General features: G+C 40.7%; 1 protein-coding gene across 1 annotated transcript in view; it reads right to left on the bottom strand.

The window, feature by feature from the left end:
• Positions 1-7,049: 7,049 nt before the first annotated feature.
• CSGALNACT2 (chondroitin sulfate N-acetylgalactosaminyltransferase 2) overlaps positions 7,050-20,110 on the bottom strand; it is a 32,914-nt gene continuing 19,853 nt past the window's right edge. The window contains exons 3-8 of the mRNA XM_054071979.1: positions 15,277-15,493; positions 14,633-14,734; positions 14,082-14,260; positions 12,234-12,328; positions 10,751-10,832; positions 7,050-9,033 (exon numbers count right to left, since the gene is read on the bottom strand). Coding sequence (XP_053927954.1) covers positions 8,741-9,033; positions 10,751-10,832; positions 12,234-12,328; positions 14,082-14,260; positions 14,633-14,734; positions 15,277-15,493 — 968 coding nt within the window. The 3' untranslated portion in view covers positions 7,050-8,740. The remainder of the gene's footprint in view (positions 9,034-10,750; positions 10,833-12,233; positions 12,329-14,081; positions 14,261-14,632; positions 14,735-15,276; positions 15,494-20,110) is intronic.

The raw sequence follows: 20,110 nt of genomic DNA, 5'->3' as shown, positions 1-20,110 counted from the left end.
CTGAAAGTTTCCTTTTAAATGTTATTACATATTTAAACAACATCCAGTTGTTTACTTTCAATTCAAAAAAGATGTTAACCAACAACACTCCACCTCGCCAAATATGTATTAAAATAGAAAAGCAAAGTGCAACACATCATGGATTGGAGTGACCGACCGCTCAGGGATGGAGCAAGGGCAACTATAATAATGTACTTAATTAAGCACTGAACACTTATAGCACTAGCAGGATTTAATGAAACATTCAGCCACTCATGTCTGTGTTATTATGGCTCAGTGCTGAAAAACTCTCAATTTGAAAAAAAATCCCTCCTCAAACACTTCAAAAACATAAAATCCAAGCAAGTAATCAATAAATCCACAAATCCCAGCAAATCTTGTTTTATTTCCTATACATCTCTTGCCTCACTACTCAGAAATTTCACAGCATCCAAGTATCTCAAGAAGAACTTGACAAGAACCTCGCAGCCAAGCTCCTCCAAGGCCAAAGCCACCACTGCACCCGTTAGCTCGTGTTTCCAGAGCTCCGCACAGCCTCACCTCCTGAATCCTCCACACTCACCATGCCCTGCAAGTGCTCACCACTACTGCTCGTAGGAGGAACTCCCTTTTTGTTTCACAATCATGACTCTGCTGCACAGGCACATTTGCCACCGCCTGCAGCGGGAGCCAGCTAGGTCATACACCAGATTTGTCAAAGTTGTTTTATAGCCTCCACGTGAAGTTTTATTTTACTTCCAGGTTATTTTGTTGGTTTTTTTTTTTAAAGGAAACATTTTTAGCAGAAGGCTGAGACCACTCAAGGTGCTAGCAAGGAGCACATATGCCCCCAGCAGACACACAAATGCCAAAGAAATTGAGAAAAAAAAAAATAGTTGCTGGAATTTTTAACATTAGACACCACTACAATTATAAACAGAAGGATCACCTTAAGTAGAATTTGGTAAGTCACTAGCATCGCAAATAGCAAGAATGAGTCAATATCCTCTTTTACATGCAATTCTGGTACATGTTGCAAAGCATTCTCCCTATGGAAGAAAATGATACAGCCTTTACCCAAGTTAACTTGCTTCAGCAAAGGGGTTTTACAGCAGTCAGAGCAGGAGCTTAGGGGACGTGGGTCAAGAGACCAATGGATGGGAGAAACAAGTCCTATAGCTACAAGGCAACCTTGAAACTATTAGGGTTAAAAACACTCCTTTAGGAAAAGTCACCACACTAGATACGAGAACACAGCAGATCAAATAAAGCACTTAAATCACCACAAACTCCTGTCCAGCTGCTTTACTTCAAGTCTAGAGAGACTTATTTTACTTATCCCAGAACAGGACTGTGATAACCACAGGGCTGCATTTTCAAACAACCTCATACAAACTTTCAGACTTAAATGTAGGATGGACTTACTTAATGCTCTATCTCGAATTAGAAAGTGCTTTTGCTGCACAGTAATTCCACCAATTCTTCAAACCCAGCACAACAAACCTTTTGCAGAAGCACACCAGCTCTCCTATTAAAACGATGGAAGCATTCCCTTTTTGGTGTAACCTCAGCACAGCATATCCCAGAAAAACCAATAAAAGCTTACCTTACTGAAACCCAGAATAGGAGAGACCACGTTGGTCAAGGGAGAAGTGGAAGAACCTTCTAGCTTCAGGTACCAAATAAGAGCAGCCAGTTATTCCACAACCTTAATTAAGCACACAGCTGCCATCATTACTGCAAACGCCACAGCTGCGGTAGAGGCAGCCCCTCGTGGGGTCAGGGTGAGGGCAAGCCCAGCATCGCCTGGCATTCAGGGCAGCGCTGCTCTGCTTGTTCCCAAAGGAGATGTGGGGCCGGCATCCCAGCTGACACAAATTTGCATCCGTCTGAAAGCAATCAGGATGCTAAGATTCAAACCAGCTGGAAGCCTGGGCCCTGGAGAGCAAACCAGCACAGGTGAATTGTGTTGGCAGAGGTGCCGGCACCAGCCCTCTCCCAGGAACATCCTGGGACATCAGGGCACAGCCACCCTGTCGACTGCAGCTGCCATACGGCCCAAACACCATCCTCACTGCCACGCAGTAAGAAAAAGTGATGCTCTGTCAATAAAAGCAGAGCCAGTTCAATCACAGAGATATGAATCCCAGCATTTTATCCCAGTCTCCTTTGCTGGAAAGCTTTTCCAAGGAGGAAAGAGGAGGAGCCCTTCAAGTTCACAAGCAGTCAGGCCTAAAGAAGGAGATGAGTGCCGTGAGGGCATGAACCAGAATGCCCAACTTTAGCCATATCCCGGTGCTCCTCGTCTTACTTCACAGCTGAGTAAAATTTGAATGACTAATCTCTTTGACATGCAGTTGGGGTCATACAAGCAGCAAATGCACCTCAGCCAAGCAAAAGCTAAAACCACCTCGGCTACAGACAGAGTTTTATCATCACCCCCTGCAGCAGTCAACCAGTTAATATGTTATTGGCCATTTAAATGCTATTCAAAATTCATGCCCTTTTATTCACTGACCTGAAAAAGCAAAAAGCTGTTTACTTGTATTCTAAAGTTTATATTCCAGCATGCATTACAAATTTAAATTTAAACTTTAAATTAAAATTTAAAATTAAACTGCAATTTAAATAAATGGCTGCATCCAGATACAAGCAGTCAGGGCTTACCCACAACTTCTCCTTTCCTCCTTGGGCAGTTCTCCAGTCTTAAATACTGACAGTTGTTGGATATTGATCAGCACAATATGACCCATTTACAAAGAAATTTTAATGAGTATTTCATAAGTATGTGCATCTCAAATTCCAAAGGGTCACAGGTTTTTATGAAATTAAAAAAGAGAAGCCACTAAGTATATTCTTCTGGATGCTGCAGACACAGAACTGTTTCCTTGTCCTTTTCACCTGTATTTTCTGATTCTCCAAACCAGTATGCACCAGTCCCATTGAATGATACATTTTTAAACAAGTTAAAGTCTGCAGATTCAGAAGCCCAACCTGAATTCATTCCTGAAGAAGGTATAACATAAAAGTGTGCCCTGAGTTAATGTTTTGACTTCCCTTAAACAAGAATACTTCCCCTTCCCTGCACAGGTTGCAAATTCCTTGGAAAAGGTTACAAATCATGCCTACAGCATACAAAAGCTTAAAAAAAATAATTATTCCCCAATTCACTGCAGCATGTTCCGTTTTAAACAAATATTACTGTATTTAGTACTCTAATATTAAAAATGCAGTGACTCCTCCAGGAAAACACAGCTGGATTTTTACACTTGGACAATAGCTTAAGAAAGGGAAGCTATTATAAAGCAGCCTCTGTCAAAACACCAGGACACAGCCCAACACCTCCATGTAACTTAGAGCAGTTTCTGACATCGTGGAGCGATGTGTGTCAAAGCACAACTGATAATGATCCAAAGGAACCGATCAAAACCTTGCTGTGTCTTCTTTCTCCAGAAACTGCCTGTGGTTCCAGCTGAAGGGCCTCAGCCCTTTGAGCTGCCAGGTTTTTGCTTTGGCAATCAGGTCAGGCTGGAGGTGATCAACAATGTGACCTCAGTATTGTAGAATCCTAGAATCATTAAGGTTGGAAGAGACCTCTAAGATCATCCAGTCCAATCGTCAGCCCAACACCAATGCGCCTACTAAGCCACGTTCCAAAGTGCCACATGTACACATCCCCTGAAAGCCTCCAGGGATGGGACTCCACCACTTCCCTGGGCAGCCTGTTCCAGTGCTTCACCGCTCTATCAACACTGAAGATCTGGCAGTTAAGTTACTGACCCTGTTCTGTGGATAGAGTCACCCCTTGGGTTTGACTTCTGTCTCAAGTAATTCAATTCCATGTTTGTTGCTAAAGTAGACAGCAAACCCAGACCAAAGCTCCCAAGGTAGCAGCCAGCAGCTCCTGTGGTGTGCACCAGCTGCCAGGAGCTTCTCACCAGCAGAGAGAAGAGTGATGACGAGTTTGCAGCCTTCAGCCACTTGTCCGTGCTGCTGGGCTCTTCCAGTGGGTTGCAGCCTGAGGTGCAGCACGTGGCTGCGGATGCGCATGGCAATGACATTCTCTCTGCAGTCCCCTGCCGGCAGTTACAACCCGGAGACTAGAAACTTAACTAACATTTTCCAGCTATTTAGCGAGATTTATGCCTACAGCAACATGCAGAACAGATTTTAGTATTCAAATGAGAGATTTTCATATTTGAAACATGACTAGTTTCCTCCCTTCCTTGGATAAGGATACAAAACACCTTCAAGGAATAATTACATTTTACTGGCAAAGAGCAAACATACTCTGAATTACAGGACACAGCAGAAAAGGGCTACACGGCTGTATACAAAAACACGTGCTGGTATCAGTGTGGCTATGACAAAATCCAGAGCTCAGTACACTCAGGTGACTGTAATCACTCGTCAACTCACTTCATAATAAAGGCATATCCTACTATTGGTGTTCTGGTTCCATCACAGAGAAAAAGCAATGGTGTGCAATCAAACACTGGTTATAGGTAATGGTCTCAAATTACTGCTCCTTGCCACGAACTTCATGTTGCTGCAATAGTTTACTGTATTTTGGCATGAAATATTATGACAAATACATAAATAACAAAAAAAGCCTAATCTGTAGTACAGTGTTCATAAACAGAGTCCTTTGTGGTTTAAAGCCATTTCTCACCTCAAGTCCTGTGTTCAGTTCTGGACTCCTCAGAAGAGCAAGGACATGTATCTGTCAGACCGAGTCCAGAGGAGGCCACGGAGATCATCCGATGGTTGGAGCACCTCCCATATGAAGACAGGCTGAGAGAGTGGGCTTGTTCCGCCTGAGGAAGAGAAGGCTCCACAGACACCTTATAGCAGCCTTCCAGTACGGAAAGGAGCTACATGAAAGCTGGGGAGGGGCTCTTGATCTGCAAGTGTAGGGATAGGACAAGGGGGAACAATTTTAAGCTGAAGAAGAGGAGATTTAGATGAGACATTAGGAAAAAATGTTTTCCTGTGAGGGTGGTGAGGCACTGGCTCAAGCTGCCCTGAGAAGTGGTGGCTGCCCCATCCCTGGAGGTGTTCAAGGACAGGTTGGATGGAGCTTTGAGTTACCTGATCCAGTGGCCCCTGCCCATGGCAGAGGGTGGGGGTGGAACTGGATGGGCTTTAAGGTCCCTTCCAACCTAAACCATTCTATGATTCTCAGACCTGGTTAGTGGCAGTGAGCAGTTTTGGCACTGACTGGCAGCTCCTGTCCCGCTTGCTGGTCTGGGTGTTAGGCCTTTCCTTGCCAGGCATCACCACTGAGCCTCACCACAGCTCAGTTAGCTGGGAACCCCAATGGCTTCCGCACTGCCAAAGAACGAGGACTGCAGCTTACAAAAGGCTGAAGGCTTTAAGACAGAGTTGGAAGAAATAAGAGAGGAGCCATAGGGAAAAATAATAGACTGGATTAATAAGGAAGGTATCAGATAGAGATGAATCATGGAACAAGAAACTTTATGTCAGATTTAAAGAGGTGAAAAAAAGAGCCATTTCAGGATATATTTTTACAGCATGCATAATATCTTCTCAGTATGCTAAGGACTCAGGGAAAACAAAGTACTCTGCAGATTCATACATTTGCCTGACCAGTAATGGTCAGTGACTTAGATTTGTGTCAACAAATTGCATCCGAGGAGATTCCATGCTTAGAATTATTCTCGTTCTCGTTACTACCATTGCGCTGTGAGTACCTTCCATTGTCCTGACAGCATACAGCCTGTATCAGCGTCGCTGGCTTTTGTAATGAATGCAATAGGTGGTGGTTGCCTTTGCTCCTCATGAGCTGCCCAGCTGATGTGTGCCACAGCAACATTTTCTTACACAGGCAGTGACTGCAGGGAGCTGATAAGTGACAGACCAGACCTGCAGAGGATTCTGAAGGTGCAGCAATCACTCGGACTACCTGTGTCAAAACCCAAACCCTAGAATTAACTATTTCTAAGAGTTTGGACTTTATCTCCAATGCATTCACTTCCACATTTTAGGATGATTAATGGAAAACCAGTTTTCAAAAGTGGTTCCTGTTGACTGCATTCCAACATCAACACCATAAACTGTTTAGGAAAGTACAGATGCTGACAGTTGACACAGCTCTCCTTCCTTGCCGTTGCTGATAAACACAACAACCCAGTGGAAAGCAGCAGAAGGTAAGGGATCTGGTGATCAGCATCAGCAACCTGCTGCGTTTCCAAAACATGGAAACTAGGACAACTGGATTCTTCTGGGGTAGTGCTGAGTTGTAACAGCTGAACTGCAGCAATGCTTAATGCCTCCACACTCCCTCCGTATCTGCTCCAGTGCATGTCAAGCAGTGGTGGTGTCAGCAAGGGTCTTTTTCAAGCAGAAGAGCCAGGGAAGCAGTAGTAGATGAAGTTTTAAGGGCTGAAGTCTCAGCAGAAGGTCCCACTTATGTAGGCATGATGATCTGGGGTGAAGATACATTTAATATTTTCCTCACCGGTACGTTATCATATCTGTTGAGAACCACCAAGATATCTTAAAGTACGATAACATCTGGTGTAAGTTTAAGTTGTCTGAGGAACTAACTCTGCACTTTTTTATCTGGTCTGGGTAGAAATGCACTTGAGATGCAAAAATGAGCTGTGTGAACTTCACAGAATCACAGTATGGTGGGCGCTGGAAAGTACCTCTGCAGTTCATCCAGTCTAGCACCCCAGTTAAAGCAGGGTCACCCTGAGCTGGTTGCACAGGAACGTATCCAGGTGGGCTTGGATATCTCCAGAGAAGGAGACTCCACACTCCCTGGGGAGCCTGTTCCAGGGCTCTATCACCATCATTGGAAAGAGCTTTTTCCTCATGTTCAGGTGGAACTTCCCATGTTCCAACTTGTGCCTGTTGCCCCTTGTCCCATCACTGGGCACCATTCAAAAGTCTGGCTCCATCCTCTTAGACACCCACACTTTCAATATTTACCAGCATTACTAAGGTCCCCAACTTCTTACTGCAAACAGTGTTACTTGAATGTGATGTGTCATTTGCCTTGTACAGTATTATTGTAAAAACTTCTTTCAAAGAAACAGCTTAAACAGTCTCTAAAATGCAGAAATTCAATTTATTATGTTGAGAATATCAATTGCAAGAGGTCTTGCAATGCATTCTCTTCACTCTAAGTACAATACAGTACACTATTCTCCACAATAAGTTACATGAAGGCAATTTTATGTACATATAAAAAGGATCAGTGCCCAGAACTATTTGCACAGCGCATCTGCTATTCAGAAATCAACCATTTAAATCTTAAGTTGCCTTCAGAATTCCTGAAGCAAACTGAATTCATAAACAGATCTTAATTACCTGGTTTGAGAAGAGCTTTCAACTAATATCTAACCTCAGCCGAGACCAGGCAAATGGTTAAATGGTTTAACCACTGAATTAGCATTCTCAGCATTCATTCTAGAAACAATTTATTAAAAATGAGGCATGCCATATGGTAACAAATAAGACAACATGGAGAAAAACGACCTGCCTGCTTTTAAACTCTTTATGCATCCCAAAATACACAAAAGGGAAGTAGTTAAGTAGTAGTGCCATTGTACACGGCACTAATGAGATCACAACATAATTCTGCTTACGCATGCTCAAACAAACAAAAAAAACACAGAGGGGAAAAAAACCCCAAACCAACCAAACCCTAAACCTCCCTTAAACTGAAAAAGTGAATAAGGCTACTAGGATAATCAGTGGGATGGAGAGCATTGTATGAAGAAAGATTGTAATAGCACTTGCTTTTTCAGTCATTGAAACAGCTAAGAGTACATTGCTGTCTTCTGAAAGCACGTCAGGAAAATGCCAGAAAGAAAAAGAAAGCAAAAGGACAATTTAGGCATAATAGCAAACGGGCTTCTGATAAATTTATATAGGAATGAAAAGATGGTCCCCTCAATTTAAACGATGAGATGTACAGGCAGGGCCTTTGAATAAGGAGGATCTTAAAACAAGTTTAAGAGCATAGCTCAGTTTATATAAGGGATTCTGTGATGTGGCACCTATTGTGGTATAAGACTGGACCTGGAAATGCCCAACTGGAACATTCCCAACTTGTCTGATCCATCACTGAGATAAGAAAGGTGCCTCTTTTGCAGTGTGAAATTACATTATATGCTCTAAAATTCCACTTTAAAAGACTTTCATCTCCCCACTTTCACACGGATTACTCTATATTCAACCATGTGAATGTCTGTTAATACAACAAACACAGCACAAAGCCCTTGCTGTGAAATCAGCAATCAGAACATCTGACATACCAGTTAGCATATCCCATACGCTTTTCATGGCAAGATTCTTTTTCACACCTTTCTCTTGTTTCTACAACGCAGTGTAAGTACGGTCTCCTTCTAAAGTCACAGTGCAGTGAGCCATACAGACTGAAAATACACATGACAACACAAAATATTATTTAATTCTTAAAATAATGCAAATATAAGAATTGAAATGTACCATGTGGAAAAGTGTTGAGTTGATTTTTCCAGTTGATACTGAAGATGCTTTGCTTGAACTACATACATTTTCAATTTATCTGAGGTGCTTGAATTAGCAAGTATGCAGATTACAGCACATCATTCAAAGAATTACTTGGAAAACAAATACTAGAACCAACCCCCCCTAAAATATTCTTCACTGAAAAAGAGAGGCACTGCATTATTAAGCTGAATTAAGGCCGTAAAACGATGCTGGTTCATTGTGAATTTTAAGTCGTCAAATGTCACAGAGGTGACATTTAACCCACTGCTTCGCTGTTAGTCCTGTAAGCCTGCTTACGGAGGTGAGTCTCGATCTCCTCCCTGAAGACCAGCATCCCAAGGTGCGAGTGAGAGGCCTCATTCATGGCTTTGGACTGGATACACATGCGATACTGTTCTGGAGTGAGTTCATCTGCACAATGTTTCTCATGCCAGAGGTGGAACAGACCAGGGACCGGTGTCCTGACCACAATAAGGTCACCGTGCAAGTACTTTCTGTAAAGGTGAACATCCTCACCGCCCCAGCCTTTTACTTCCAAGTCAAAACCTCCTAGAAAAACAATATTAGAAAACATTACTTTGGCACACAGGCAAGATGTAAGGCAAAACCAGCAACACTCCTAGTGCAACGTATTACCAAATCCGGTACAACAAACCAGAAGTTCTGGAACCATTAACTTTAAATGCTCCATACCAAAGCATACCGAATTGTGGAGAGGAGCTTCAAGCATATCCTATCTTTTGTGGTAGAAACTGCACAAGATCGTGCACTGCTGGTGCTGGCTTCAGAAAGTCTCTTACAACTTACAACAATGCATCTCCAAATTGCATTATGCATGACATCCCATGTGACAGCTGCAGAAAACTGTAGGCAAACCTCACTGGCTATGCTTTTGGATTATTTTTAGTAATCAAAATGGATTTTAGCAGCTGGAAAATAAAGCAGTCACACACCATACGAAAAGCCCTCTCTAGAAATGCCAGCAGTTACTCCACAGGTCACAACTCAAAGAGCTGGATTAAGGAAAAGAACCCATTCCAGCATTTTAAATTCGCTTGCCTTTCCAGGACCATTGTAAAAATCAACCCAGACTCATGCACAAATTCAAAACTCTAGAATTATGAAAGCTCCATTTGTAATACGAGGTTTGACCAAAAAAAAAAAAAAAATAAAAATGAGACCGTGCCTGTAAATATTTATTTAACAAATGAGCAAAATCAACTACCATCACCTTCACAACAGTTCCTTTCCAAGCTGACCCACAGGCGCATACAATGCTGCCAATATTCAAAACAATTCCGCAGATTTTCTGAAAGGCTGTTGAGGTTCTCCTTTGTTTTCGCTTTCACTTCTTCTACTGAGAAAAATGGGTTCCTTTGAGCACTGACTGGATCTTTGGGATCTCTTCATCGTAAGCTGCAGCTAATAGCCAAAAAGCTTCTCTTGTGGATTTCTTCAGTTTTACAGGAAACTTGGTGTAAACTCACTGTTCACTCTTGCACACCGACATATTTCAACAGAGCGTAAGAAAATGTCTCCATGTGGACACACCCACTCGTACTGAGTGAAGTGATCAGGTTGAGTCTTGCCTCACTGTGGCAGGTCAGAACATGTTCTATAACCATCTCTTTGTCTCCCCCCCTCCTCTTGGTTGCCAAGCTATAGCACTAGTCCTGGTTTTTTTTGTGTCAGACCTCATTTACCGTGCACAGGGCAATGGCTCCTACTAGAAATGAGCCTACACTCAAAGCACATCAGGCTCTATCATTACATACCTGCCTGTCTCTACCTATACAGGCTACATCTTCAAGAGGCTCTTCCACATTTAAGCACAAATTATTCTCAGTTTTAACAGCACGCCACGAGGGGGTGCCAAAGAATATTTCTACAGCCTTGAACGACTATATTCAACTACTCGATCTTATTTAAAAGAATAAAAAGCAGCATTCAGACTCAATGTTAGTAGTTTAACTTAAGGGACATGTTTCCCAAACTTGGCTATTTTGCTCCAAAAATTTTCACAGTACAAAAAAAGAACGATTTTTATAAGTTCTAGAGTGAAATGTTGTTACTAGAAATACTGACTTTTAACAAACACTCATTTGACAGGACATGAAAACCTAGAAAAACTGGTTTCTCTCATTGGTCAGACTTGTCAAACAAGTCTGAGTGCCGGGCTTCAAAAATAATATATGAAATAAATGCATTACCTTCCTGTTGTTAGATAAGAGCAGAGAATCAATTCTTAAACACAGTTTCGTCTTACCAACAGTCAGAAAGTCTGTCCGATATTGACAAGTCATCCCAAAGCCAAAATCCCGCCAGAAACCAGAATCCTTTTTGTGTACCTGCAGTTTTAAAACAACAGTGTCTTGACATGCAAGATACTTTGAAGGAGGCACATGGTACTTGCTTCTGTAGAAAGCTAAGCTCTTCTGATCATTTGCTCAGTGCAGGATACAGCACATAACGCTTCCAGTACTTCTGTGTCATGACATATTGCACAGACATGGACCTCCTAACTACCTTCTGTGCACTTTACCTTTTGCTACCAGACTCCAAATATTTAACACTATTGCAGCTTCCACTTCTACCTTTCTGCCCACACCACCTCTTTTTTCTATATATCCTCTCAGACCAAGAAGAGAATTTTTGGTCATCTATTGCCAAATAATCTGTTCCTAGTACTCAAATTACTACCTGGTTTCTGACATCAAAATTTGCCTCTTCGTGTTCTGATACGCCAACAAAAGGACGTTTTATGAGTGAACTCATTACAGAAAGTAGTTGTTTTCAAATAAGCAAAGAGCAGAGTGGTCAGGCAGGAACTCACTCCTCTAAGAGCTGTGACAACCTGAGGCCACATGCAAAATTCCTCCCTCCTGCTTGCAGTAGGATCCTTGCAAACAGCACAGGGGTGACGGTCATTACATTTTTCTTTTCTTTTAGTAAGGCTATGTTCCACCCTCCTTCCTCCCCTCTAAATCTGCCTATCTCCGAAGTCTCAGCAGCGAAATCCCAATTTCATTTCTGCAGTCTCTTGATAGAGAGTCAGTGGCTATTCCATCTTCAGGCAAAGACACAGAAATACAGTACCTTCACCATCTTGCTGAGGCCCAGATTATCCTTAAACCTATGTCTGAATGTTTGCAGCGTTTATTATTTTGACTACAATCTTCCCTAGAAGCAGTGTTTCCCATTCAAAAAGCAAAATGAAATTAGCGGCATAGCAGCCATTGGTTCTGGCAGATGTTGGATGGCAAAGGTAAAGAAACAGTCTGCACAGAATGCAGACATTCACAGCATGAAAAAAGCAACTGAATGAACATGTCAGCCCACCCTGAGTTACATGGCTCGCTTCCTGCCACTACCATTTGGTAGTGAGCAAAGGGAAATCGATACTGAGGGATTGTGGTCAAACATCATCCATATATTTTTTTCTGTCTTTCACCAATTTTCTGTTAGGTTGAACATGAGATGAAAGTTGCTGCCATGTAATGCCACTACCCTCCTAAAATATGGGCTTTCCAAGCCAACAGATCACAACTACCAACTTCCTTTGATTAACAGCAAAGAAAGAATTGTTTACTAAGCTTTTCTTCCAGGTGCTTTGCCCCTAATGGAGAGAAGTGTTTAGATACGAACTGCCAAAAGTCACAAAATACCCCAAACAGACTATTAAGTTACACCTAATTTTGTTTGAATACAAAGCACAACTAATTCTATTCAGAATAAATCATGCTGCTTACCAATTGTTGCTCCACAGGTGGTGGTATATCTTGGTTGGCATAGACAATAGCAGGATTATAAAGGCTGAATACCACAGGATAAAAAACCTTTTTCCCTGGAAGTCAAAAGGAGAAGTCAAAAGGTAGTTGTTACTCACTGTGGGCACTTTCTGAAGGCAGGAGGAAACCAGAAATAATAGAAACTTTATGTAAAATATTAGCTATTATCCATCTGGTGAAAACAAAGTCTAACTGCAAGGATTTCTCATCTAGGCATGTAGTGGGGCAGAGCCCATGGGATAAAAAATGTGTATGTATACATTTATATATGATCTATAGATATACATTTACACACAGTTGTAGGTACTTATATACATATAAATTATTATATACATCCTATATATCACAATATCACATTAGATGACAGTGAAAAATCCCTATATTTATGGCATGCAGTAAAGCTGAAAAATAACCAAGTCCAAGTAACACCTTGTGTAGCATAAGTTTTATGAGCTCACCTCTTTCCACAAGCATTTAGAAGTATGTACATGCAGGGTGCCCTGCAAGGGCATTAAGCATCACCAGTATCCTGATTATGCTGTGACAGCAGTTTTATGCCTACTACAAAAGCCAGATAAATATCTTTCAAGGATCTCTTCCATTGCCAGTAGTGCAAAGGTATTGATGACAGCCCACAAGAACACTCAGTACCCTGATTTGGACACAAACTCTCAACATGAGAAGCACATTTAGATCTCACTTGAAGGAAAGGTGACAAACTGTCAGTACGAATTATCAAGCAGTTTCTCAAACTTCCTTCCTGCTGAAAGCTCACAAAATGCCCCTCTCCAAAGTTTTTCCAATTATTTACAGAACACATTTCATGAAGTGCAGAGACAGACAGAAATGAAAGAAAAAGCAAGAAATAGAATCCAAGTATCTGGCCTAAAGCACATTTTCTTGTCTGCTTGTTATGTGAAGAAAAAGTATATATTCATTCCAAATAGACATTTGGAAAAAATGGTCTCTGGCTGTAACAAATCTGGGATAAGAGTAAGCATTGAAAAAGTAAACCAACCCAAACAAATGTTTGACAGGAGGTGGTCTTAACTAGTACGCTTGTTAACTCAAGAGAGCTTTATCCTTCTTGGCAGGAGCTTGCAAAACAAGCAAGCTTCATAGAAATGAGAAGATCAGAACGTTTCAGAGCTCGGGATGTAAATGCAGAGCTCAGTCTCTGGGAGGAGCATATTGTGTAGTCCTACTGAAAACCATTTATGTGTGATGCATCTTGGCCATACAAGCGTAAGAATACATAAAACAGACTTGTTCAAGATTTCAGTATCACAAAAATCATCTTCCACCTTAAGTGCTGCATTGAGCTGTTATACAAATTTACACGCAGTCTAATTGTTAAAGCAATTAAACTGTCCAGTTTTCTTTCAGACAGGCAAACAAAGAAAATATGAAAACTGTACTTCTGGTACAAAAAAATGATGCATTCTTCAAACAAACTACACTAAGGCAAAAGTTATTTCTCAGTCTACATACCATTGTCTTTTCTGCATAAGAGCATTTCCTAAGTGCATGGTAATGAGTAAGCTCTACCATTCAAGTTAGTTTTCTATATAGAATGGTTTGGGTTGGAAGGGACCTTCAAGATCATCCAGTTCCAACCTCCCTGCCATGGGAGGGACACCTTTCCACTGGATCAGGTTGTTCAAAGCCTCATCCAACCTGGCCTAGAACACTTTGAGACAGGGGGCATCCACAACTTCCCTGAGCAAATTGTTCCAGTGTCTCAACACAGGTCAGTTTAAGCCAAACAAGATGACAAGACACCGTTACAGCAGCTGCAAAGGAACATACCAGGCTCAGCATTTAAGCGACAACTGTTGAGGAACTCGGCTGTGAAATAAATATCAACATCACAGAAGAACATCAGGACCTCGCCCTTTTCCCAGGCTCTGGCACCCACATCAAGTCCCCGGCCTCTGTTAAATTCCTCGTTCAAAGAGACGAGTGTGTAATTGTGGAAGTTAGTTTCTCTAGAAGAAAAACAGAGTAAAACAAAAAATAAATTTGGGGGGGGAGCATGGAACGGACCATTTATAATTTTCAGCATTTCACAGTAATTGCCTTGCGGAAATTTTTAAAAAAACAATTATATCATCAGGATGAGAAAAAGCACCTGTTCCACCTAGCTGTCTATTTGAAGTGTCAGAGTTTAGATATGGTAAAAAGATGGACCTCAGTCTTGCTTCATTCCATTCCATTCTTTCCATTCAAACACTCACAGAGATTCAAAAGGCCTTTTGGCAACTGACATGAATTAAAGTGTTCCCTGAATTTTTTTTAAAAGCCATTTAAATGCCAGTCAGTATCGTATGCATTGAAAGATGTTGGATCAACACACTTACCTAGCTATGGATTCTAGGATGCCTTTTACTTCTGATAGCCCATCTTGTCCAAAATATACCACTGTGAGATGAATACGCTTATCCTGATGAATACACACATCCCTATAAGCACAAAGATAAGCTGATATTAATAATTACTTGCAATACAACAGAAGCTTCAGGCACTTAAAAGCTATTGCATATAAAAGTATTAGTAGATATAAGTATTCTGGTCAGACTTCAACTAGCTTCTAAAGAAACAAAGAAAAAAGTTTTTCCCCTCTTCTTTCCCCATCTTTCCTATTTGAATCAGAAGGTTCCAATACTGTGTGCCTCGTTCCAACACCTTATTTCATGAACAGGAGCTCAAAAGCTGACATAGAGACAGAAATTATGTTCACGAACACCCGTGTCCAGGGCCACAGTGGCACTGGCATTTGGTCTAAAAGGGATTTTCATGCAGTTTGAGAATCTCTTAAATGCTTTTAGAAGGAATATTTTCTCCATACAATAGGTTCAATTACAAACATCCAAAGGCAGCTCCACACAATGTTGGAATCATTATTTCTGTTGCAAACCCACCAGAACAGAAATTCATTTCAAAAGGGAAACAAAATACTGAAAAACCAGCAATATTAGCTCACTAAATAATCTCATGCACCTACCTAAAGTTCTGCATAAACTGTGCAAATGCCTCAGTTCTTCCAGCAAGAGGGACAATAATGTTAATGATTGATCTAGAAATATCGACTGTTTCACTCTTCACTTTCATGAGGGGTCCGAAAGGTCGGAACAAGGTGACATGCCTGTATTCCATGCCATCCATCTTCTTATAAAAGAGCTCATACTGCGTCCCTTTATCTCTTTCTGTACGATAATAACCTGAAGAATAAGTCACACAAGTAATTTATAAAGTCAAAGATTCCAGCAATTGTATTTCAGAAACACTTTTTCCTGAGAACAAAAAAATCCACAAGCCACCACCGCAAATCACACACTCCTATCCTTTTAGACCAGATCTGAAAATCAATCTCAAACTCCAGCTTCCCCTGCTTCCTGGAGAGGTTTTATGGTCCTACACCAACTTCTCAGACAGAATTAGAGCTGGGTATTCCCTACAGAAAGGGAATCCAACTATTCACTATGAAAAAGGATGGCTGAAATCCAATATAGTCTGTTCCTAAACCCTTCAGTAAGGATCTTCCCCTGAGCTAGTCCACAGTGAAAGCTGAGATCATCTGGCAAGCAATCAAGCTGTGGGCAGAACAAATGACACAGTAACTCACTCGACAAAGCCTGTAAAGTCTCAAATGTGACATTTTAAAACACAAAATCCATGCGATAAATGCTGGACTGCTTATAAACTGTTTCCACTGCTGACCACTAGCTACAGTGCTTTCTATCCCTTATACAAGGATAGTATTATACTGTAGCTACTGTCCTCAAAGCAGTAGTTTTCTACATAGCTGTAACAGTGAGAAAACAATACCTATTCTCTATGCACAGGATTACCTACTTAGAGACATTTTACTCCCCATAGGTAGGGAAATCTATTCCATTCCAAACAAATATTCATTATCTTATTATATTAACAAATATTCTTTCATTAGCTGATTGCTTTCATTGAGGACAATCAAGGAAGTAAGTCAAGTCAACACCTCTCTAGCTATACATCACAAAGGAAAAGACCAAGACTCATCTGTGGCTTTGACTAAGCTGAGCTCTATGTCGGTAATCCTGCATCTATATTAATCTGAGAGTATGAAATGATGACAGGAATGATCCTCCAACAGAACTGGCCAATGCCCATCCCATCTCCCATGCTCCTTTCTAAAGTATCCAATACCTGTTTACACCTGAAAATACCATTTACAATATAAGTGAATCTTTTTAAAGGCATGTAGAGGTTGACAATAGCTTATCTTCAATGCAAGGACAAGCTTAGATGTCCCTGTACAAGACAGGGCTGAAGTAGAGAGTAAAAATTCCTATATTAGCGTAACTTCAAAAAAACCTTTCTGTAACTTCATAAAGATCTCAATATGCAAGTCCTAATTTGAGCGGTGCCTTGCCAACAACCAATGTCCACAACATAAGATTGCAAACCTACCAGCACCCCACATTTTAAATAAGTATGTGCCCCTTGAGTTATTCTTGCTATGAGCTAACCTATGGATAATCTATTAATTTGAATACTTCTATAGGATTAAAGGTTGTACACACAGAAGCAAGAACTGAGAACAGTCAGAAAAAGAACACACATCTGTTTTACTAGTTAGCCTATTGAGGTTTTTAGTGCTTGGGAATGACTCATGTAACAAAACCTGTGCTCTCACCTTCCAACTAGCACATGCTGGCTGCCATCCAAAATAGAGCTCTATAAGCAAAGAGGTAAAGCGCAGCAGGAATAATTTAACAGCTGTTATTCCTGGTCCGTGAAGCTTCGCTCCCTTTGCAGAAGTTGTGTTCTCACCAAACAAATTAAACCTAGGAATACTGAGGATCTATTACAATCGAAGTTAAAAAGCTGTTCTTCTATTGCCTTGAATACTATTATCTGTTTTGCAACTACCAAAAAGCTACCACATAAGTGTCTGGGCTATGGAATTTAAGACATATGCCCTATTGTTTGTGTGTATTAAAACTCTCCATTGACATTCACAGGGCACTGGCCAGCTCCTGGTCTTAGGCAGGAGATATTAGAGGGGTTGTTTGGGTAACAAACAATCCACGCTGTTCTATGGATGGCACAGACTCTGGAAGAGTTTTGACTTCGAACTTGCAGCATTGGGATAAACATTTTTCACACACCAAGTATGTAGGTAGAGTCTTCCCTTGAGATTCCGACCTGAAGACAGTTTATGGCCTTTGCCACAAACAACAGCATCCTAATTCTGTTAGACATTCAATAACAAGACCTTCATTGGAGATTAGCTAATTGATAATTAACTTCTGAAAATACGCTAATGCCTCTATTTTCCAAAGGTTAATTTTAAATGTTTATCTAATTGAAGAGCTTTCAATCTCTTGATAACATAAACCCGTTACACTGATACATGTAGCCCAAATAAACCAATTACACTGATAGTAAAGCACAAATGTCCGTGAAGGCTCCTCTATGACTTCTGCATCACTATTCAAGACTGAACGTCAAAGGCTTCTGAAGAAAGGGGACAGAAAGAGGTAATAATTATGCTCTTCCCAATTACTTATCCTCTGTTTCTCAAAATTATCAAATGCCGATCTCAAAAGAAATCTAGTTTCAATTCAGGACTATCTTAGGATGCCCAACTCAGCAACTAGGTTCATTGTTTGTAGTCACAGATGCCTTAATTTGCAAAAATATGCCAATATTGCAACTTTTATCATCTCTAGGGATACTCTTCATCGAAGGGGAACAGCATGCTCCCATTTCTCCTATGCTTACATCTACTGTAAATATCAAGAAAAAAACTTCAAAGTGTTTCTCAACTGCAGAACAAGGCTCTTTTGAGGGTCGGATATTTCTGTTAATCTTAGAACTCCGGAAGCTTTATTCTTGGTTGCAGCAAAGCAAACAAGTTAACAACGCAGCAATACAGAGCTCGCTGGTTTTCTCTTCATCAGCAGAGCAAGTTAATTAAACCTTGTGAAAAATAATTTGGAGCTTTCAGTACGTTGTCTTTGCAGTTGCTATGCATACTTGCAAATCTTTTTTACTTTGGTGTTATTGCTCGAAGCCTTTTAAACTGCCATGATGTGGCTGCTGCAGCTCTTTTTGATCACAACTCCAGAACAGATCTGGATCATTACTTTGTCTTGCAACACTAAAAAAGTAACATCAGTAGATAACACTCAAACAGGTTGCTCCCTATCATGGATACAGCTTCTTTGCACCACTGGTAGAAGTCAGCATATCTTCATTTAGAGACCGCTGAGGCTGAATGTGCAGCCAAGGAGCTGCATGAACAGTTACATGGGAGGCACAGGTGAAAAAACTGAGCAGCAACAAGAAAGTTAGCACCCATCAGGATGTATTTTGAAGTGGTTTGGACTATACAGTGCTAGAGTGATAAAAATCAGAAGATACAGACTACCACATAGTATAGAGTAATTAACTGCACTCTTTCAGAAAATATAATTTGGGTAATCTCTAATTATCAAATGGACACATTTAAATAGGCAGAAGGCAGATCAGCACTAAATTCAAGCCGTTAGTCTTTGGTGTCACAAGTGACTCCAATACACTTAAATCCTAATATACAGTAAGAAAAAAATTCTTCATGGTTTTACAAATCAAGACAGCGATATTTCACCAACTGGGCATCAGAGGCAACATAAATGCTGAGGAAGAACTTCAGCCATATTCACTGGAGATGAAGAGACACCATTAGGTAAAACTGTCTATAAGAAAAGATTCTAAACTCATTTAAACAGCTACCAAACTCTCTAAGGACTTCCTAATACACCTAAAAGTGCATGCTACAAAAGATCACAAAGCTTAAGGTTCAGTGTTTCACAAGTCTAGGAAAAAAAGCTGAAATAACTCCCAGAACCAAACATTTACGTACATGAAATTTTAGCCTGTTGAGATAGGAAGCTAGAACATATCTAGAATAAAAATACCTGCTCCTAGTATAACTTGTACTTAGAATAATAGAATGGTTTGGGTTCAAAGGGACCACGAAGGTCATTCAGGTCCAACACCCCCCCCCCAAGCAGGGACATCTTCAACTCTATCAGGTTGCTCAGAGCCCAACCTGACCTCGAACGTTTTTAGGGGTGGGGCATCTACCACCTCCCTGGGCAACCTATGCCAGCGTTTCACAACCTTCAGTATAAAAAATTTCTTCCTAATATCTAGTCTAAACCTCTCCTCTTTCCATTTAAAACCATTACCCCGGTCTAACTGCTACAGGCCCTGCCAAAACGTTTTCCCCCCATCTTTCTTATAAGCCCCCTTTAAATATCGAAAAGCACAGATCTGTGGATAAGTTTTCACTAGATATGCATTAGTTTTGAGAAAAAAAATCCTGCAAGTCAAGACAAAAGCAAAATCATCTTAGCTATACTGAGCATAAAATATGATTGTTATGTATTAACAAATGCAATCTTATGTTTTCTTTTTTTGCCCCAGAACCAAAAATATTAATATACACACCAAGTTTCTCAGCCTCCTGTTTCAAATTGCATAAAACACTAGTCCTAGTCCTATACCATTTGTTAGAAAATAATGTACTAGAAATTGAAGAGGTTACAGAAATTAAAATGTTTGTTTTAACTCAAGCCAACCTGTTTCTCTAAAAAAGCAACGCTAATCCAGCAACAATTTAGTTGTGCTCTTGGGGCAGTCACAGGACCTATTGTGACTTCAGCAGATACACCAAGTCTGCTATGAAACTTGAATCCACCAGTTTGATAACTTAAGGGAACAGTATTTTTTGAACAAAAACGCACCAGCTTTTCAACTGTACTTCCATCAAACAAGGATGCACAAACTGAAGACAAAGACAATGCACA

Source organism: Cuculus canorus, chromosome 7, assembly GCF_017976375.1.
Source record: "Cuculus canorus isolate bCucCan1 chromosome 7, bCucCan1.pri, whole genome shotgun sequence".
NCBI classification, from domain to species: domain Eukaryota; kingdom Metazoa; phylum Chordata; class Aves; order Cuculiformes; family Cuculidae; genus Cuculus; species Cuculus canorus.
The sequence above is the reverse complement of the archived record's forward strand: the minus strand, read 5'-3'. Positions and strand labels throughout refer to the sequence as shown.